The sequence below is a fragment of the Paramisgurnus dabryanus genome, chromosome 3 (genome assembly GCF_030506205.2).
Source record: "Paramisgurnus dabryanus chromosome 3, PD_genome_1.1, whole genome shotgun sequence".
Classification (NCBI taxonomy): domain Eukaryota; kingdom Metazoa; phylum Chordata; class Actinopteri; order Cypriniformes; family Cobitidae; genus Paramisgurnus; species Paramisgurnus dabryanus.
In genome coordinates, this window is record NC_133339.1 from 12,376,268 (window position 1) to 12,396,372 (window position 20,105).

Consider the following 20,105-nt stretch of genomic DNA (forward strand, 5'->3'; position numbering starts at 1 on the left):
TGTTTGCAAAGCCATTTCAAAGGCCTTCTTTTGATTTGAACACACCTGTAGGGGAAACAACTTTTCCAGTTAGCATAGTGAAGCATCTTGACTTTTGTGTTGTGGACAGTAGATTGTGTTCATCTTGGATGCTTTGACGCATGCTCCAGGTCAACAGCTCTGGCAGAATATGGTTGAGTAAGAGTTGTTTAGACTTGCTCTCAGCAGCAAGTCTTCATCTCTCACAATATGATTGATTACCATGACACCTTATTAAACACACATACAAAAATCTGCTGCTGGATCTGTTAATAGTATGGGAGGTTTCTCTTTAGCTGCCCAGTTGTCCCAAGGGTTGCCGTGATTTCACAAAGTAAGATGTGATCCTGGATCAACATTTTTTGTTGATCCTGGATCAACGTTTTAATCAAAGATACCCCAACTTACCCTTAACTCAAACCCTAACCATTTTTAACCCCTTAAATTATTGTGAAAGAATAGTTTGAGAAGTATTTCTTAAAAGCCCTAACCCAATCCTAAACCTAAATCTAACATACACACAGTGAGAAAAATATGTATTTGAACACCCTGCTATTTTGCAAGTTCTCCCACTTAGAAATCATGGAGGGGTCTGAAATTGTCATTATTTTTATGATACAGCTGCAAATAAGTATTTGAAAACCTGAGAAAATCAATGTTAATATTTGGTACAGTAGCCTTTGTTTGCAAATACAGAGGTCAAACGTTTCCTGTAGTTTTTCACCAGGTTTGCACACATTGCAGGAGGGATTTTGGCCCAATCCTCCACACAGATCTTCTCTAGATCAGTCAGGTTTCTGGTCTGTCACTGAGAAACACGGAGTTCGAGCTCCCTCCAAAGATCCTCTATGGGGTTTAGGTCTGGAGACTGGTTAGGCCACACCAGAATCTTGATATGCTTCTTACAGAGACACTCCTTGGTTATTCTGCCTGTGTGCTTCGGGTCATTGTCATGTTGGAAGATCCAGCCTCAACCCATCTTCAATGCTCTAACTGAGGGAAGGGGGTTGTTCTCCAAATTCTTGTAATACATGGCCCCGGACTTACTCTCCATAATACAGTGCAGTCACTTGTCCCATGTGCAGAAAAACACCCCCAAAGCATGATGCTACCACCCTCATGCTTCACAGTGGGGATGGTGTTCTGGTTTAAGCAGGGGAACCTTCTGTGCCACACTGTAAAAAATCCAATTAATGAAATGTTGGAAGGGCAAAAATATATAAGTTGAACCAATTTTCTTGTTTGGGCTTAGTTGAGTAGACATATTATTTTAAGTCTAGATAAATCTGTGTTTAAAACATTAAGTGAATGGTTATTTCCAAATTCAGTCAACATTCAGAATGGCTATGTTGACTGAACTAATTAAGACAAATCTGGTCAATATGTGGACTTATGACAGCTATGTTTCCTGACAACAAAATGCTCATAATATTACTGTTATTTGGTAACAAAATGTAATTTTAAGAGTTGTTCAGGCGTGAATGTATGTGCTTTAAGTTTAAATATGCGGTCGGTTAATATAGATAGCGTCTATTTAAAAATGTGCTCGGACACTTTCGGACGGAGAGGAGCTCCAGATGAGCTCCAGAAAATCACAGACACTTAAGCGCTCACACCCCGCCCAGCGCAGCCTCGCCTCGGCAAGCCCATCAGAAATCGACTGCTGGCTCTGATATCTCTGTGGCGTTTAAACATGCGATTTAATTCATTTTAATTTCTTATACTTAATAATAAAAGGTTTACCGGTATGTTTTAAATCATATTTTAGGATTGCACTTAAAGATATCGCTGTTGAATGATATTTCATATCTTTCACATTTGTTATAACTGGGCTGCGTACTGCCTGCGAATTTGAACTTCAGAGCTGAAGGTGCGAGTGGAGAAATAGTCCCAATATCATAACAATCTTAAAACTTCTAATATACCCGTGTGTGTACCCGTGTGCGTGCGTGTGTGCGCGCGCGCGTGCTCGCGCGTGTACATGTATGTATGTATGTATGCGGGTGCGTCTGTGTATTTTGAATTTAAAATGTTTTAACTCGGAAGGATCTGGATCACAGGTCATTTCATCTGAGATCAATCCGCACGCAACAGCTGGAATCACTCACTGATTCACACAAGGAAGGACACAAGTCAGCCGTTTCCTCAAGTTCACGTCAGGTAAGTGTTTGTAATTAAATGTTAATTTTAGAATATATTAATTGACAAAGACGCAAATACTCGACGTTTTTCTAATTATATTTTTGTAAAGATATATTAGAAGTGTGTTATGTTATGTGACCGAAGTAAAGTGGAGCTATTTTAGTTAAGATAAAAAGCCTGGATAACGTTATAGGGTTGGTTTGCCGGACAGAGTTTAGAACTCGGTCTTTATTATAATTGGGACATTTTTACAAACAAACCTTATATAATACAATACTGGCGTGCATTTTGAGATAAAACAATAGCACTCATATGTTAAGAGATGTCAGTAAGTTATTTTAGTCAGTGAAAAGCCCTGTCCGAGAAAACCGCCCAATAGTGTTTAATGTGTGATGTCTGAGGGAAATTTGGCCTAACATTAACGTTATTTAGGGAATAAAGTCTTTCACCGTCAAACTTTATTATATTAAACATGTTATTTATGTATGTGTGTGTGTGTTTATATTCCTCTGTTTATCAAACCAGAGCGGAAATCATGTGAGGGGCAGACCAGAAGGATACATAGCGAGACAGTCTCCGCTTGGACTGGCTGAGGAAAGTCTCCTAAATGGCCCTGGAGATGTTCTGACTGACTTTGGAGGCTTTTTGGACTGTTTTATGCCCTCTATTTAAAGAAGACTTAATTCTGTATGTTCAGTCTGTATGATAAGTGAATAAGTGAATAAAAAGCTTTTGTTTTTATGTGACTGAAGTTAATTATTTTGTTTACAACACCAGCATAAATTATTTGATAAATAATTTAAAAATGTTATTAAAAAAATCCCAAATAATAAATATGAATTGAAGTAACACATAAAACATTGAGTGAATACTTAAATTTTAATTGACAGAGTCTTTGCTGTAAGTTTTTAAAGATTCAACTGATTAAAACATTTTAGTTGAATGAACTATAAAGCTAATTGAGCCAACATACTTTTTTATATTTGAGCCAAATTTGGGCCAACTAAAAAACATCAATCCAGGTAACACTTTGGTGACAGAAATTGAGTGAACGTAAAATTTCTGTGGAACTAGTTACTAAAAAATTATTCATTGAGCCAACAATTTATTTTTTACAGTGCATGCATGATTTCAAACCATGACGTCTTAGTGATTTACCAACAGTAATATTGGAAACGGTGGTCCCAGCTCTTTTCAGATCATTGACCAGCTCCTCCTTTCTTAGGATCATTGAGACCCCACGAGATGAGATCTTGCATGGAGCCCCAGTCCGAGGGAGATTGAAAGTATTATGTCAATTTAGCTTCTTCCATTTTCTAATGATTGCTCCAACAGTGGACCTTTTTTCACCAAGCTGCTTGGCAAATTGATTGTATGGGGTGGACAGGTGTCTTTATACAGCTTATGACCTCAAACAGGTGCATCTAATTTAAGATAATAAATGAAGTTGATGTGGGCATTTTAAAGGCAGACTAACAGGTCTTTGAGGGTCAGGGCCTGGTTGCATAAAGCACCTTAAGTGTAATTTTCCCTTAAGTTCACCCTTATGTTTCCCTTAAACTTAAAGTGTAACTAAACCCCTGGTCAGAGCCTGACTCCACCCACTGGCAATATTTGAAAAATGCAAGAAAAGTGGGCAGATCCCAAGGAGATAGAGGGGACGAACTAAGTGTGTGGTGAGATCGTAATAAGGGCGTGGTGATCTTGAACCTGCTTACGTCACGAGTCATTTTTTGGACCCACCATCCAATAGGAAAATTCAACTGCAGTAGCCACCGTTCAACCTGAAGAGGGCAGCACTCAGACGTTTTTACACCATATGTAGTATTGAAACACTTTACTTCCAAATGTCAAAAAACTTACTAAAATCAATGAACAGCACTTATAAAGCCCCATGCTTACAGATCATTAACTAAAAAAAAGTTGGTTTAGGGTTTAGTTACTCTTTAAGGGTGTTGCAGAAAAAACCCTTACGTTTTTTCTGTTGCGTCTTCATGGCAACAATAGTATTTTATAATGACAAACCTGGGTCTCTGTGTGGTGAAACACTTAACGGTTACCCTTACCTAAGAGAACCGTTTAAGGGATTATACTGTATGCAACACCCTTAAATTATTCTCTTAGAAAAGGGGAATTTACCCCTTAAGTGTCATACTTAAGGGAAAAACTTAAAGCAATACCATGTACAGTAAGTCTAGTTCGCTGGGTCCCTCTACAGCCCTACAGTTGGGAAACAGTATTGTCTTCTAATACTGTCGTAAAATCTGTCATGGGTACACCAGGGGATACACGTGCGAAACCCACTAACTCTGCATATATTTCAGGATATTATATATTAAATTATATGACATCATTATACAATATATACACACTGTATACAATATAATTTTAAAATATATAAAGCTCACGTAGGAAGTGAGGTAGGCCGTAAAGCAGTCAGATTTTGTAGTTCTTTTTGTGCTCGTGTTACTACCTGCACCCCGAAATTCCGTAGTGCCAGTAAAAGCGATACAGACCCCGTCAGGCTATGGCATACGTGTCATTCAACCTATTGTAAGTCAATGTACCATCACAAGGGTCTTGGAAATATATTATGAAGGTTGAAAAACTACTTGGTGTTGCTTTAAGGTGGTTTATGCAACCGGGCCCAGAATTCTAGCTGGTAGACAGGTGTTCAATACTTATTTGCAGCTGTATCATACAAATAAATAGTTAAAAAATCATACATTTGTGATTTCTGGATTTTTTTTATTTTTTATTATGTTTCTCACAGTGGACATGCACCTATGATGACAATTTCAGACCCCTCCATGATTTCTTAGTGGGAGAACTTGCAAAATAGCAGCGTGTTCAAATACTTATTTTCCTCACTGTACACAGTAATCCTAATCCTGCAATCTGATAGGTTAGTGAAAATGTTGATCCAGGATCACATCCTACTTTGTGAAATCACTACCTTGAGAAATCACTGCATCCAGACCCTCTCTGTATTTATATGGACACTTAATCTCCAGTGTTTCCCTCCCACAACATGAATTCCATCAGGTGATCTACCAAGATGTAAGTGGTTTGGTTGAACAACAAGACCAGAGAGTTAGCAAAGAAATTTGTGTTTTTACCTGTACACATTTATTTAATGTAACAGTTGCTTGCTGTATCCTCCATTTGTCTCCCATAAAGAATGGCCGGTACTTGTAGGTCCTCTCTTTTATTGTAATGCATGATGTCTTAGCAATGTCTGAATAAGTGGAACAATTGACTCAGGTCCTTTCAATTTTTTAAATAATGCACTTCTGCGGTGGTTCACATCATGCTGCATTACTCATTGAGTGTGCATTATTTTCAAATAATTCAACAGCCCGTCGTCAATTATTTTTTGTACATAATTAAAGAGTATGAACTGACATGTTATCAGGTTGTATTATGACAGATTAATGTTTTTATTTTATTTATTTGAGCAGTAACCATTCTGCTCAAAAGGAAAATTAATAAAATTTCTCATTTTACAAAAGTACAAAAAAACATAATACAAAATCCACATCAAAAAGATACAACATCAAACAACAAACAAAACAATACATAAATGAAACAAAAAAAAGATTATATACACTTATATACACTTGCAATATCTGATCATGGTAGCAATACTCCGAAGGTTGTTGTTATTTGACTTCAGCACTGAGTTCAAACCCATCATCACACCTGAGAGAGAGCTGGATCTGAGCTACAATCAGCCACAACACTCAGGAGTTCAGATGCTCTCTCAAAGACTCGTCAAACTCAAGTATGAACTCAACACTAATACTAACAATACTCTACTGTGTGCTTGATGGAGATTCACAAAACAGAGTATGTATGTGAGGTTTTTGGTTAATCATACCATATAGATAATTTATTATAACATTAAAATTGCCAATTTGTAGGTTTGAGCAAAAATGTGCCATATAGGGTGTGTCCTTAAAATGCAAATGAGCTGAAGAAATGCAAACACTGATCACCATAGAGACAGAGCGCAGTTATGCAAATTTGAAAACCACGCCCACCGGGGGGGCAACACACCAACCGTCTCCATTGACTTTGTATTGCGAGAAGCCGACTCCTTGTCATTTCTGGCTTATAACAAAAACAGAATACTGCCTAAAAGCTGCTGTGTGACAATATGTACAGCTAACAAGCCAAAGAACCCAGAAATAAGTTTTTATAAGCTGTCGAGCCGTAAAACTCAGCCTTTAAGGAGAATAAAGTGGATTGCCAATAACTTTTCCTCCTAATGCACAGTTCTACTAATATGAGTACTATGAAAAGTTGCCTGTTTTCACTTTTGTGTCTTTAAACGCTCGTTTTTTGGGTTCGACAGCTTATAAAAACGTATTTACAGATAAACTTAAAAACAGAATAATACCTTAAAGCTGCTGTGTGACAAGGTGTACAGCTAACAAGCCAAAAAAAACATAAATACGTTTTTATAAGCTGTCGACTTCAGTACTGTCGGCCATTCTGGACTTTGTCTTTGTTTTGTTTTGTTGTTTTGTTTTGTCGTGTTTATGTTATGTTTAGATGTTGCCTGGGGACGCCTGGAGGCGTCCCTTAAGGGGGGAGTACTGTCATGGTCCTGTCAGCCCTGTATGTCTTTTATGTGTTTCATGCGACAGGGTCATGGCAGCCCTCACTGTTGTCTTGTTTTGTGTGGAGAGTCATGTGGTCTGTGTTTATGTTTTGTGAACCGCGTGCTCTTCTGTCTTAAGTCTTGACCCTGCCCCCTCGTTTCCTTGTTAATTATTCATGATTGGTTTATTCCCTTCACCTGTTTGTTATTGTTCCCTAGTTTAGTTTTCCCTATTTAAAGCCATTGTGTCTTATGTCTTGTGCCGGTTCATTGTGTATCGTTTGATACCGTCTCGTGTGTGCTTTTTCTGTCCTGTCAAGATTGTTGTCATGTTTTGCCCCCTCGAGGGTATTTATGTTTAAATAAATGTCTTTTAGTTACGAGCTGTCTGCGATTGGGTTCTATCCACCACCACACCTTGACACTGATGACATCAAAGTACTGCGAGTGTGAGTCGAGAAATCATCAGAAGAGTTTGCTTTCAAACCGCTCTCGGCACGTTGATGTTATCTGTCCTGTGTTATAGTATGAAGTCGAACACACAAATAAATTATCCTCCTGATGTACCAATGTTCAGATATGTTCTACTGAAAATATTTAAAATTATATTTAATGAGAATCATTGGTTTCTGGTGTTTTGTCTGAATGCTAGGGTATGGGAACTGCCATACACAAACGCCGCCCCTGTTCACTGAACCTCTCTATGCTGGATTTATGGTTTTTGATTTAAACTTTTTTTATTTATATTAAGATTACCAGGTGAAATAGGATTGAGCAGGGCACAAAGTAATGTGGGTGACACAGCTACTTTACATAATTACACAGTGCCATGGGGCCTGCAATTTAAATTTCAGTTTTTCAACTTGTTTTTGTAGCTCTTTTATTTGTTCATTCGATTCATTCAATACTTCTGCTTGTTTTCTGGCTTTATCTTCATGTTTCTTATTGATCTCTTTTATTTTCTGTTCATATTCCTTCTTTATTTCTTCTCGCTCTTTTTCTTCTTTTTCTTTTCTGTCTCTTTCTCTTCTTCTGATCTCTTCTTCTTTTTCTCTTTTTATATCCTCATTTCTTTTCTCCCATTTCTTTCTCTCCTCTTCTCTTCTCTTATCATCCTCTTGTTTTCTTCTCTGCCACTTCTCTTTTCTCTCTCGATCCAGTTTCTCATAATGTTTCATTATATCATTTTTCTTCACTTCATATTCTTTCTCTTTCTTTTCTTTCTCTTGTCTCTGTTTCTGTGTCTCTTCTTCTCTCTTTTGTCTCTCTTCTTCCTTCTCTTTCTCAAATTTCTCTCTCATTTTCTCCAGTTCTTCTTGTTTTGCTCTCAGTTGCTCCTCTTGTTTCTCTTTTCTCTTTTTCTCATCTTCTCCTCGTTCTTTCATCTGTCGTTTCTTGTCCTCCTCCCATTCTCTCTGTTGTCGTTTAATTTCTTCTCGAGACTCTTTTCTGTCATTTTCAGCTTCTCTTATTTTTCTCACCCATTCTTGTTTCTCTCTCTCTTCTTGTTCACTTCTCTTCTGTTCATCTAAATCTCTCTTTTTATTTTCCTCCTCTTGTTTCTTTTGTAATTCTGCTATAATGTGCAGTTGATCAAGTTTCATCTTCTCTTGACCTTGTCTGTATTTCTCTTCTCTCTTTCTATCCTCCTCTTTTCTCTCTTTCTCTCTCTTTTCATACTGTGATCTCAGTTGTTCAATCTCTCTCTTCGTCTTTTCTATCATCTGATCATATTCAGCTCTTTGTTGTTTTTTCTCCTCTAAGTGTTTCTGTTTCTCCTCATCTCGTTTCTGTCGTTCTGCTTGCTCTTTCTCATCAAACTCTTTTTTAAGATCTTCCTCTTTTTGTCTGTACTTGTTCTCTGTTTGCTGTCGCTCTTCATCTGCCTTTCTTTTCCCCTCCTCCAATCCTTTCTTCATGTTTTCCATTTCAATCTCATGTCTGGCTTTTAACTCCTCTTGTTCTGCTTGAATTTCTCTCTCTTTCTCTTTCAGTATTTCCTCTGTTCTCTTTTTAATGCTCATCTCTACTTCTTCAAACATGCTGTTAGTGAAATATCGGCCGTGATTTGTTGTCTTCCGCTCTTCTAGCATCTTTATCAGTTTCATCACTTGAGTTCTGTCTTGTGTTTCATTGTTATTAAAGGCCAGGTATCTGTTTCCACAGTCTCTGATCAGTTTATTCAGTTCTTCAGAGTTATTTCTCTTCACATAATCTTCTATGGATTCACCTCCTCTTGTAAGATCATCTCCTCTTGTGAACAGAATGATGCTGAACTGTGCAGCTTCAGGACCAAATATTTTCTTTATCAGATCTACGGTCTCTGATTCCTCCCGAGTGAATCTACCCAAACTCAAAACAATGATGCAGGCGTGAGGTCCAGGTGCTGACAGTGAAACACATTTCACGATTTCCTCCAACACTTGTTCTTTTTGAGTTCTTGTGTCAAACAGACCTGGAGTATCAACAACAGCGACTGATCGACCATCAACTTCACAAACTCTCTTCTCACAAACTTTCGTCACTGAATCTGAACCTAATAAGCTTTTAAACTCATTTCTTCCCAGTATTGTGTTTCCTGTTGCACTCTTTCCACTTCCTGTTCTCCCGATCAACACGATTCTCAAACACTCCAGATCATCTGGGTCATCTTCATCACCTGTAAATCATGTTAGCATTACGTTGGGCATGAAACATTACTCTAATGTAAACTTTTAATTAAAAATGTGCTCACCCTCTGACAGGTTCTTTTCTTTTAACTCTTTAATTTCATTCTCCATTCTCATGAGGTTTGTCTTATATTTTACCTCAGTTTCTTCTCTTACTCTCTTCTCTTGATCTCTGACATACATCTGAAGTGAATACGGTTCGGTCTTCATGTTCTCTATATAATCCAGAAGATCTGGAATCTGTCTGGACGTTTCATCTTCCTTCAGTCCCAATACTTTGTAGTGTCCTCCACAGAGACTGATCAGAGTTTGGCATTCAGAATGTGATTCTACAAAATCTGTCACACTTCTGTTAACAGTAACATCAGTTGTGAAAATCAAAATGAAGTTTTTGCTGGAGTCAAATATCTTCAGGATCTTCTCTACTTCTTCTTTGTTTTCATCAGTCCATGGATCATCATGAACAATGAGAAGAAACATGTGAACTCCAGGATCACAAAGAGACACACATTGGTAAGTTTGACGACTTACTTCATCTTCTGATTGTCGAGCCAGAGCTGCAAGTTCAACAACATTAATCCGACATCCATGTGCCTTCCGGAACAATTTCTGATGTAAAGGTATTTTCTTTGTCTTATGTAGAAGTTTGGACACAGAGGACTTCTTTTCATCATCAGTTCCACACAGCACCACGTTCAGTTTTGGTTTTCCAGTTACTGCAAAGGAACATTAAGACACAAAAGACAGATTAAAAACTGTGCATCGGATTGGCATTTCGCAATGCATAGTTTCTAACATATTCCTTCGGTAAAAAGCAGATTTGTTTATGTATATGTATTAGTAGATGTGCTATACTTTTATTATTTAGAAAGTGACTAATAATTTAAGATTGCTTTCTCCTCTCTAAACTGTTGCTATGTCCTGCTGACATATTACCTGCTGCCGTATCATAACACTACGGAAACATTTCCAAGCATTTGGTAGTATAGACTAGCCTGGGTGCCAGCCGATCTTAGCCCCGCCCACCACATTTTGAAAAACGGGACGATCGGTCTGGCGTTTTTCCGTTGAGGTGCTACTATGCGAGTCCCAAAACTGGCCGACGAATCAAATTGTGAGGGCGGGCTTTATACGATGATGGACAGATGATCAACAGTAACGTATCAACCACGTCGCCAAAGAGCGCGTGTGTTAAATCTGTTTACAATGAAAAGGCTGCCGCTGGAGAATTCATATGTGTGGAATCTGACATTGAGTCTGTTCTAAAAGTTATCGACAGAGCATTGATTTAAAAAGAGGAACAGAGAAACGCGATCAAGGCATTTGTTTATGTTTTCGCCGTCATTCCTACGGGATTTGGCAAAAGTTGGTCGCACTTATGGAGGACAAAGTTAAAGAAGCACCTGAAATTTTTCAAACCAACGTAATGGGTAGCTATCGCCGTGGATGAAGTTCACCTAACGTACAAATGGTAAGAGATAGTCTTACTGTATGACTTAGTAAATACTTAATGTTGTGAAATAAATGAAATGTTGTAAACATAGTAGGTGTTGATGTACGTTCGCTAACTCAGACTTAGTATAATCACAATGATGTTAGTATCATTGTAGCGAAATTACTAGCAGTTCGGTCAGGCTGCAAAAGACGACATTTCAACATACGTCACACATTCCGTTGCTCTGATTGGTCATAGGTCTATCCAATTGAGTGGAGAGGCATTTTTCGCTTGAGACACGCCTCATAATTTTAGCTCAATGGAGCGGTATCAGACTCAAATTCTGAATAGAATTGAGTATGACATCGTCAGGCTAAGTATAGACCATTTTTCTTGTATTCTTTTAATTAAAACATTTCTTTTATAAACTAAAAGCTTTGTTTACTTTGTTGTGTCGTGGGAGAGCAGTTAGCGAAAGTAGTGAAGACACGAAATGGAGTTTAAATTATATAGACTCTAAATGAGTCAAGTGGATTTGAGGAAGTAGCTAAAATGCGGAATGGAGTTAAATTTTTTAGGACATTTCTCTAGTGAAATGGATTTGACTGACGTCGCTCTGACAAGTGATCAGACATATGCGCTAAATTAAGGAAAAAGTGAGTGGGTCCAATATCATTACACTGTAAAAAAATTGCAACTTATAGAACTTATTAAATGAAGTTGACATATTTCAACTATTTATAAGTTATAACAACTCATCACGAGTCAAGATAAATAATATTAAGTTGAAATGACTTGTAAATCTGAGTTGGTTAAAAAAAATATTAAGACAACAAATAATTTTTTACAGTGTGGTCTTAAAGTGGTCTTATAATGGTTTTGACGCTCATGCACAAATCGTATGATTGGAAAGTACCTGTACCATATTAAATTGCATAGCATAGAATCATATTTTTTCATTGCATCATACTGCATAACATTACATTATGTTAAACCAAATCGAAGTCGGATCGCAGTGCATTGTAATAAAATATATCGTATCACATCATTAACTAATTCATAAGTATCTTTAATGTATTGCATCGTAGGCTATGCATTAGGCTTGTGCACAATTCAGAATTGAATTAAGAATGACTCCTGAATTTGAATTTGAATTGAGGTCAAAAACAGGATTTATAATTACAATTTGAATTAAAGGAAACAGAATTGCAATTCAATAGAAATTCAAAGAAATTCATATATATATATATTATACAGTAAGTGAAGTTTTTAAAATGAAGCTTTACAGTAAATGTCAGATATGATTGCATTACATATTCTATAAATTATATTAGTTTGAACTACTTGTACAGATTACATTAACAGGAAATGTTTTTCCACAGCAATTAATGTTAAAAACTCTAGTCACATAACAAATAATTAAATTCAATTTTTGTAATTGTAATTTTATGGAACACGATAAAACATGACTTGAATGACTACTAACACTGAATGTATGTGAGATTCTTTCTGTTGTGTGACTGTGGAGTTTCTTTGAATTGCCATGAATTTAATTCCACTTCCTGTCATTCCAATTCAAATTCAACTTCCTGTAGGGTGGAGTCAATTCAATTCCAATTCCAATTCAAGAATTGAATGGAGGCCAATTCTGAAATTCTGAATTGTGCACAAGGCTGCTATGCATCGAGATGCGTATCCCATTGTACTCAGTTATGGAGATGCACATCCCTACTCTACATTATCTCGCTTATTACATGGTTATTTACATCATAAGTAAGGCAAATATTTATTTACTCATTTTTAAAGAATGCATACCTTCCTTGGGGAAAACCAGTTTATTTTCAGTTTTAAGATAAGACGAGACATTCAAATCACTTCCGGGTTGAGGGGGAACGCTGGCGCGTTTGGCTGCCGCTCCTTGCTCCCGTTTGTTTGTTTGTTTATTTGCTTCCAAATAGTAAGTTACGGTTTTGGAGCTTTTAAAGCTTTTGGAGCTTTTAAAGTCTGAGGAAGTCTGAGGAAGTTTAAAAGACTGAGTTTAAAAGACTGAGTTACCCTTCGAATCACTGGATTACGTACACTGGAGTTACATTCCTAACCACTGGATTACGATGTATGTTTTAGCTTCACCTGTTGGCCTGTTACTAATTTTGAACGTCTGCTGTTGGAACAAACTTTCCCGGTGCCCTCCTCTGGATTTACACTTCTGCGAGGCTGCTATTAGTGTGGATTCCCATATGGCGTTAAGGTATTCTATTTGCCAACTGTTGAAATTGAAACAGAACTTTTATCTGGCACATGATAACTATGCTAGCTGTGATGATGCTGGAATATTTCGGCGAAAGCGCTATTTACATCGCTCTTCAAGGCGTAGTGTTATCTGTTCCTCATCTGATGCTGTTTCCTACCCTGCATTTCTTCGTAAACCTCACAATCTGGTGTATAAACCTGCTGGAATTAATTTTAACAACTTGACTACGATTACATGCAAAGAGCATTCACGGAAGGTTTTGGAATCCCCGTGCCTGTTAAAATCTGCATGTTTCAACGCTCGCTCTGTCAACAATAAAGCGGTGGCTTTATCTGACATTATTTTGGAAGAAAAACTTGACTTTCTAAGTATAGTCGAGACATGGCACAAACATTCGGACGGTCTTCTCTTTAATGAACTCACTCCTGCTGGTTATGGTTTATTGGATCTCCCGCGATCCACTGGCACTAGAGGTGGTGGCATTATTGTTCTGTACAATCAGAAATACAATCTAAGACCCGTTGCTGTTCCAGTGTTCTCCTCATTTGAATGTCTTGTTTTAACTGTTTCTGACTGTCATTCAACTGCCATTGCTACAGTCTACCGGCCACCTAAAGCAAACAAAGACTTTTTAACTGAGTTTGCGGATCTGCTGTCGTATATGTGCCTTAAATTTCAGAAAATCCTTTTATTAGGGGATTTTAACATCCATATGGACAAAAAAGATTGTGCATTAACAAAGGATTTCTCGTCCTTGCTGGAATGCTTCGATTTAAATCAATTTGTTGATTGTACTACACATAACAAAGGACATATTTTAGACCTGGTGATATCTAATGGGTCTTTTGTGTCTGGGTTGTCTACTATTGATTTAGGATTGTCTGATCATCTGGCAGTCTTTTTTGATATGCATATACCTGTCACAAACACTGTTTCTTCTCGTATTATGACTTACCGGAAATGGAGATCAGTTGATCCTTATGATTTCTCTGTTTTTATTGATTCTTCATTAAGTTGTTTTACTCCATCTGACCCTCTGGAGAAAAGAGTCTCTATGTTAAACTCGGCTCTCTTATCTGGCCTGGATTTATTTGCTCCTTTAAAATCACGCTCTGTTTCATTCATGCACCCTGCTCCATGGTATAATGATGACTTACGTATGATGAAAACATCTTGTCGTAAAATGGAGCGTAGGTGGCGTCTCTCAGGTCTGACTGTTCATTACGAGATATGGAAAGACTGCCTACAAGACTACAAGGCTGGAATTGTTTCTGCCAGATCTGACTACTTTTCTAAGATGATCAATGACAGTCAGAGTAATCCTAGACAACTTTTTAACTCCATTAACAAATTACTGAATCATAAAACTGTCACTTATGTTACTGCTTCTGATCATCTCTGTAACAGGTTTCTGGACTCTTTTGTCACCAAAGTTGAACACATTCGTAGAGGTTTTTGTAATTCTACTTTAATGTCTTCTTCTGATTTTATTCCTTCCTTCTCTGGTACTAAGTGGTCTAATTTCTGTACAATTGATTCAGACTCTCTGTTAGCAGAGGTTTCAAAAATGAAAGCAGTCACCTCTCTATTAGATCCCATACCATTTGGTATGTTTCAGTCATGTTTTGATTCACTGTGTCCCTTTCTTTTGAGTATTATAAATGACTCACTGTGTACGGGGGTTGTACCTGCGGCTTTTAAAACTGCTGCTATTACACCAGTGCCTAAAAAGCCAAATATTGACTATGAGAACTTCACAAATTTTCGTCCAATATCTAATCTCCCTTTTTTTGCTAAACTTATGGAACGAGTAGTTTCTTCTCAGTTGATTTCTCATTTAACTGAGAACAATCTCTTTGAGCCTTTGCAATCAGGTTTTCGAAAATCACATAGTACAGAAACAGCTCTGGTAAGGGTGACAAATGACTTGTTAATCGCATCAGACTCTGGCTGTCTTTCAGTTTTGATCCTACTTGATCTCAGTGCCGCTTTTGACACTGTTGATCACTCAATTTTAATTACTCGTCTTGAAACAGTTTTTGGTGTTTCTAACACCGTTTTGAATTGGTTTAAGTCTTACCTATCTGATCGGAAGCAGTTTGTAGCCATGGGTGGTTTTAGATCAGATGTTAATGTTGTGCAGTCTGGTGTCCCTCAGGGGTCAATTTTGGGCCCTCTTCTTTTTAATATTTACGTCTATCCTCTAGGCCAACTTTTGAGATCACTTGGTCTAAAATTTCACTTTTATGCAGATGATACACAGATCTACATTCACTTTAGACCTAATGAAATTGTGCCAGTCAATTTTCTTTCTGAGTGTATTTTTAAGATGAAAGAATGGATGACTGAAAACTCTCTTTGTCTTAATAGTGAAAAGACTGAGATTATGCTTGTTGGCTCACCTCACCAACTACGCAAAGTAGAGCCAAGCACATTAACTCTTGATGGTTCAAATGTGGAGTTTCGGACTAGGTTGAGGAATCTAGGAGTGATTTTTGATGCCAATCTAACGTTTGAACCTCATGTTCTGAATACTGTAAAAATTTCATTCTTTCATCTTAGAAATATTGCCAGATTGCGTCCTATGCTGTCTTTTAATACTGCTGAGAAATTGATTAACACTTTTGTGTTCTCTCGTATTGATTACTGTAATGCCTTGTTAGCTGGAGTGTCAAAAGCTACCCTAAACAGAATGCAGGTTTTGCAAAATTCGGCTGCAAGAATTCTGACTAGAACTAATGTGCGAGAACATATTACTCCTGTTTTGGAGTCTTTGCACTGGTTACCCATTAGGTTTAGGGTGGACTTCAAGATTTTGATGCTTACTTATAAGGCATTGCATGGTTTGGCGCCTCAATACTTGACAGAGCTTTTAATTCCATACACTCCAAAACGTGATCTTCGTTCCTCAGAAACTGGTCTTTTAACTGTTCCCTCAACTCGTTTAAAACTAATGGGAGACAGGGCTTTTTCCTCATCAGCTCCTAAACTCTGGAATTCTCTACCGATTGAGATTAGGCAAGCAAATTCTTTGGGTATTTTTAAATCTCAGCTTAAAACTCATTTTTTTATGTTAGCTTTTAATTGATTGTTTGCTCTTATCTTTGTTTTATATTCTATAATGTTTTTTTTAATCCTAATCTTTATTATGTGTTGTATCTCTGTTGTTTTAATTGTTTTTGTAAAGCGCTTTGAGATGTGCACTTTAAAGGCGCTATAGAAAATAAAGTTTATTATTATTATATAATATTATTATTATTATTAAATGTCACACACACACACTACTTGATTTAATCATTTGTAAATATAATGTCATATATGTTGTTAAAAGACATATATATATATTTAATTTTTGTGTAATATTAAACTGTACATGTCAAAATGATTTCCAGCATCCGGGTTACTGTGTGTTATTAGTTTTGAGCGGTAGTTAACTTACCTCAGAATAACACAACTTGGAATGTCGTGACTGGCCATTTAGAATAAAGCTTTCTAGAGTGCCGTGTAATAAAATATAACAAACATTCTTGGACAACAGCAAAAAATTGCCTTGTAAATATAATTATATTGTAGATTGCAATACATTAATACTGTTAAATCAACTAAAAGTTATTGAGGGGATTATGCAGCAAAGAAAGGTTCTTGTAGTTTTAAAACTACATGACAAAACTACCTTGGAACTGGGTCTAACCACCACAACTATGATTACTGCTTGTGGTATACTTGAATGCATATCGTCGCTGTCGGGCAGAAACCTTGTATGTCCAAATTTTGTCAATTTCATATTTTTTCACAAATCGATGCTATTGGTCAGTCCCCACGTGGGTCTGTTACTTTAACAATTTATTAACCAATCTAAAGTCCTGAAAAAGCTTGAGCGCAAACCTCTTAACTCCATTGGAGATTTCAACTGTCTGAGGAACCTCGTAACTCCACCTTTTCTTCACTCCGCGGGAGAGCTTCGCTGCATATTTCTCTTCAAGATTGAGAATCGCAACGAAATCCTCGTCGAGCAACACGTCCACTGAGGTAAATGTCCTCAAAACACTGGTTATTTATGATTCAGTTATATGAATTATATAATAACAGTTTTTATATTATGTATAACAGTTTTATCTCGAAGTAATGGTAGTGCTAAAGTCTAATGTATCGTTTCTGAGGCTGCTAGATTTTTCTTTAAGCTATTCACGTTTGTGAAGTGAATTTAAAGCACAAATTGCCTGCCGTTGACTTAGTTAGCCACTATGCATTGGTTTTGTCATCATGTTTGGTGAGATATCTAACGTGATTTCCGTGGGGCTTAAAGAAAAAAAATCTTGACCCCGCTAGTTCTGCCATTGCAGTCATGAATCATTATGCAAGTTAACTGTTTTTTGCTTCGTTATTATACATAAACATGCCTTATATAACGTAGGGAAATGATCGTTTGTCCTTTATTAATTTATTTTTTTAAAGCTGTGTCCTTAAAAGATCTCTGTCTGTTACAGAGTGGAACGATGAACTTGAAAATCAACCATTCTGATGACTGGCGTCCCCATCCGAGTCACCACCTCAGACAACAACAGTCACAAACACAAATACTCTCAGTATACACTCAGGCTTAATAAAGGAAGACTTAACTATGATTTTATCTGTGTTAACCTATGATATCAGTTATTGATGTATTTTAAATATTTACGTATTACTATGCTTATCATACATGTGCACTGAAATTTTAAAATGTATTTAATATAATACTTGAATTAATTGAATGTTTTGGATACCACCATTAAATTATTTTGTGCATTTAAAACACAAGTAAAAGTTTTTATTTGTTGGAGAAAAAAGGACTGTTTAATTAATATAATAATTATGTTTGTTAGACACTAACAAGTGAAAATAGTTAGTTTTGAGTACATTTATTAAAACTGGATAGCTGTAAAGCTTCTGTGCAGAAGGAAGCCCGTGAGCCACGAAGGTAAGTTTGCGAGCAGATTAGATTAATTTCCACTTATTAGACATGATAGTCCGCTCATCGTGTTTTGTATTGCATCACTTATAGATCGTAAATCTTTAAAATAGTTTTTAGTAAGTTTAGTAAGATGTATGCAACTACAGTCGGCTTTGGTTAACTAAGCCTCGTCTCTTGTCACAAGGCTCAACGTGACCGCAGTATTTGTTGAACACTGCTGGCCGCAGCGACACGAGGCCTGCTCCCAAGTCATAAAGCTTGTATCTACGATAAAACATGACTCTGGGAAAATGTTGTGTTGGTACACAACAGTATATGATAGCAATATAAGGCACAATAAAAACTTTAACGATACAATGTTTAATAACTTAAAAAATACAGTGTTTTTTTAATTTCCTGAAAAATTATGGTTTTGGAGATACAAGGATTCCGCCCGACAGCGACGATATGCAAAACTGAGCAGAGGTAGTGTCCTTGCATAATTCAGCCTCTAATGCTGATTAATTTAGTTTTACACTTTAAAAATTCACAAATCCACTCAGTCCATCCCCAGTTAGAAGAATGAAAAAATAATCTTTGGAAAAAAACACAATTCGTTCATTAACTGACAATCTTTTAAACAAATTCTGTAATAAAAACTCCACAGCTATTACAATTGTTGATTTGTGCGAGTCGCGATGCTCAAAGCCTGAAGAAGAATCAGCCATACTAATGCTGTCATGTAGACTGATATAAACTTTGCTTTCGTAGAATGATATGTCTGGAATCTGCCTATATGGCTCTAGTTAGGGCTCACTGCTTTTTCTTTTTTCACCACAGATACATTGAGAAAATGTCATGAATGTCTCAATCATTACAGTAACTTACTTAGCCGTGCGCTTAATTTTCAAACATATTCATCTCACTTTATGAATTAAAATAATCAAATCCAAAGACTTAGACCATAGACTTCTATGTTTTCAAGTGCATATTGTGAATGTGAATGTTTATTGGCTGAACGCATGCCACAGAGCAGTATTTTAAAGTTGTTTTAAAAAATGTTACAAGACATAAACATACAGAAAGCTAATAGCAGCATTTACCTATAGATCAGGGTTCCTTAAATCTTACTATGGAGGTCTGGAGCACTACAGAGTTTAGCTCCAACCCTAGTCAAACTTACCCACCTGTGATTGTCTAGTGATCATGAAGACCTTGAGTAGCTTGCTCAGATGTGTTTGATCAGGGTTGGAGCTAAACTCTGGACCTTCAGGGTAAGATTTGGAGAAGGGGGCTATAGACAGTTTAATCAAAACATGTGCATTGTCACTGTTACACGTCTGGGCAGAACTTAACTTCCTGTCTGAATGTTTAATGGTCTGATAGTGGCTAAACTGAACTCTGGGAGAAATATCTAATAGAAAATAACAAATGTTTTTGGTTTCCTAAAGACGAGGGGATACGGCGAATAATGGATCACCACTATGTGAAGGGAGGTTTAGCAGCCGTTATGGTTAAGATTGTATAAATTATTTAGCCTAGTACACATTTTGTACAGTAACGTTAGCTCACTGTAGTTTTTGATATGCTTTAGCTATGATTTGAACTAAGGTAATATACTTGTTGTTTATTTTGCTTGTTATCAGAAACAAACAACTCTAAAATGACTCTGGTTTTATTGATTCTTTGTGGAAGTTTACCGGAAGTTACAGGTGTTCCTCGAAAGCCATTTGTTTAAGTTGTTACTGCTGAAACCGTCTATAGCAGAGGTTCTCAAAGTGTGGTACCACTAGTGGTACGCGAGCTCTCACCTAGTGGTACGCGGAGGAATCAGTGAATTTGATGTAAATTCACGAGTTCGCCAGCCTATTAATGCAGCGTTCCAAGCAACCTGTTACCCATGTTTTTCAACCTTCTACTTGTGAAAGTGCACTGGAACGGCAGTCAAACCCGTGACTTCACTTCCGTAAACTCGTACTAGATCGATGTTTTCCAGTTCAGAGTCGTGATTTTGAAGTCGTGATATACAGGCTCAAAAACCTGCCAGGAACGCA

At 37.0% G+C, this 20,105-nt stretch overlaps 1 protein-coding gene across 1 annotated transcript in view; it reads right to left on the reverse strand.

The window, feature by feature from the left end:
* Positions 1 to 1,839: 1,839 nt before the first annotated feature.
* Positions 1,840 to 20,105, reverse strand: part of LOC135768461 (uncharacterized) — a 32,956-nt gene continuing 14,690 nt past the window's right edge. Inside the window, exons 4-8 of the mRNA XM_073814102.1 lie at positions 14,279 to 14,413; positions 12,686 to 12,884; positions 9,501 to 10,151; positions 7,901 to 9,425; positions 1,840 to 1,882 (exon numbers count right to left, since the gene is read on the reverse strand). Of these exons, the coding sequence (XP_073670203.1) occupies positions 1,840 to 1,882; positions 7,901 to 9,425; positions 9,501 to 10,151; positions 12,686 to 12,884; positions 14,279 to 14,413 (2,553 nt within the window). The remainder of the gene's footprint in view (positions 1,883 to 7,900; positions 9,426 to 9,500; positions 10,152 to 12,685; positions 12,885 to 14,278; positions 14,414 to 20,105) is intronic.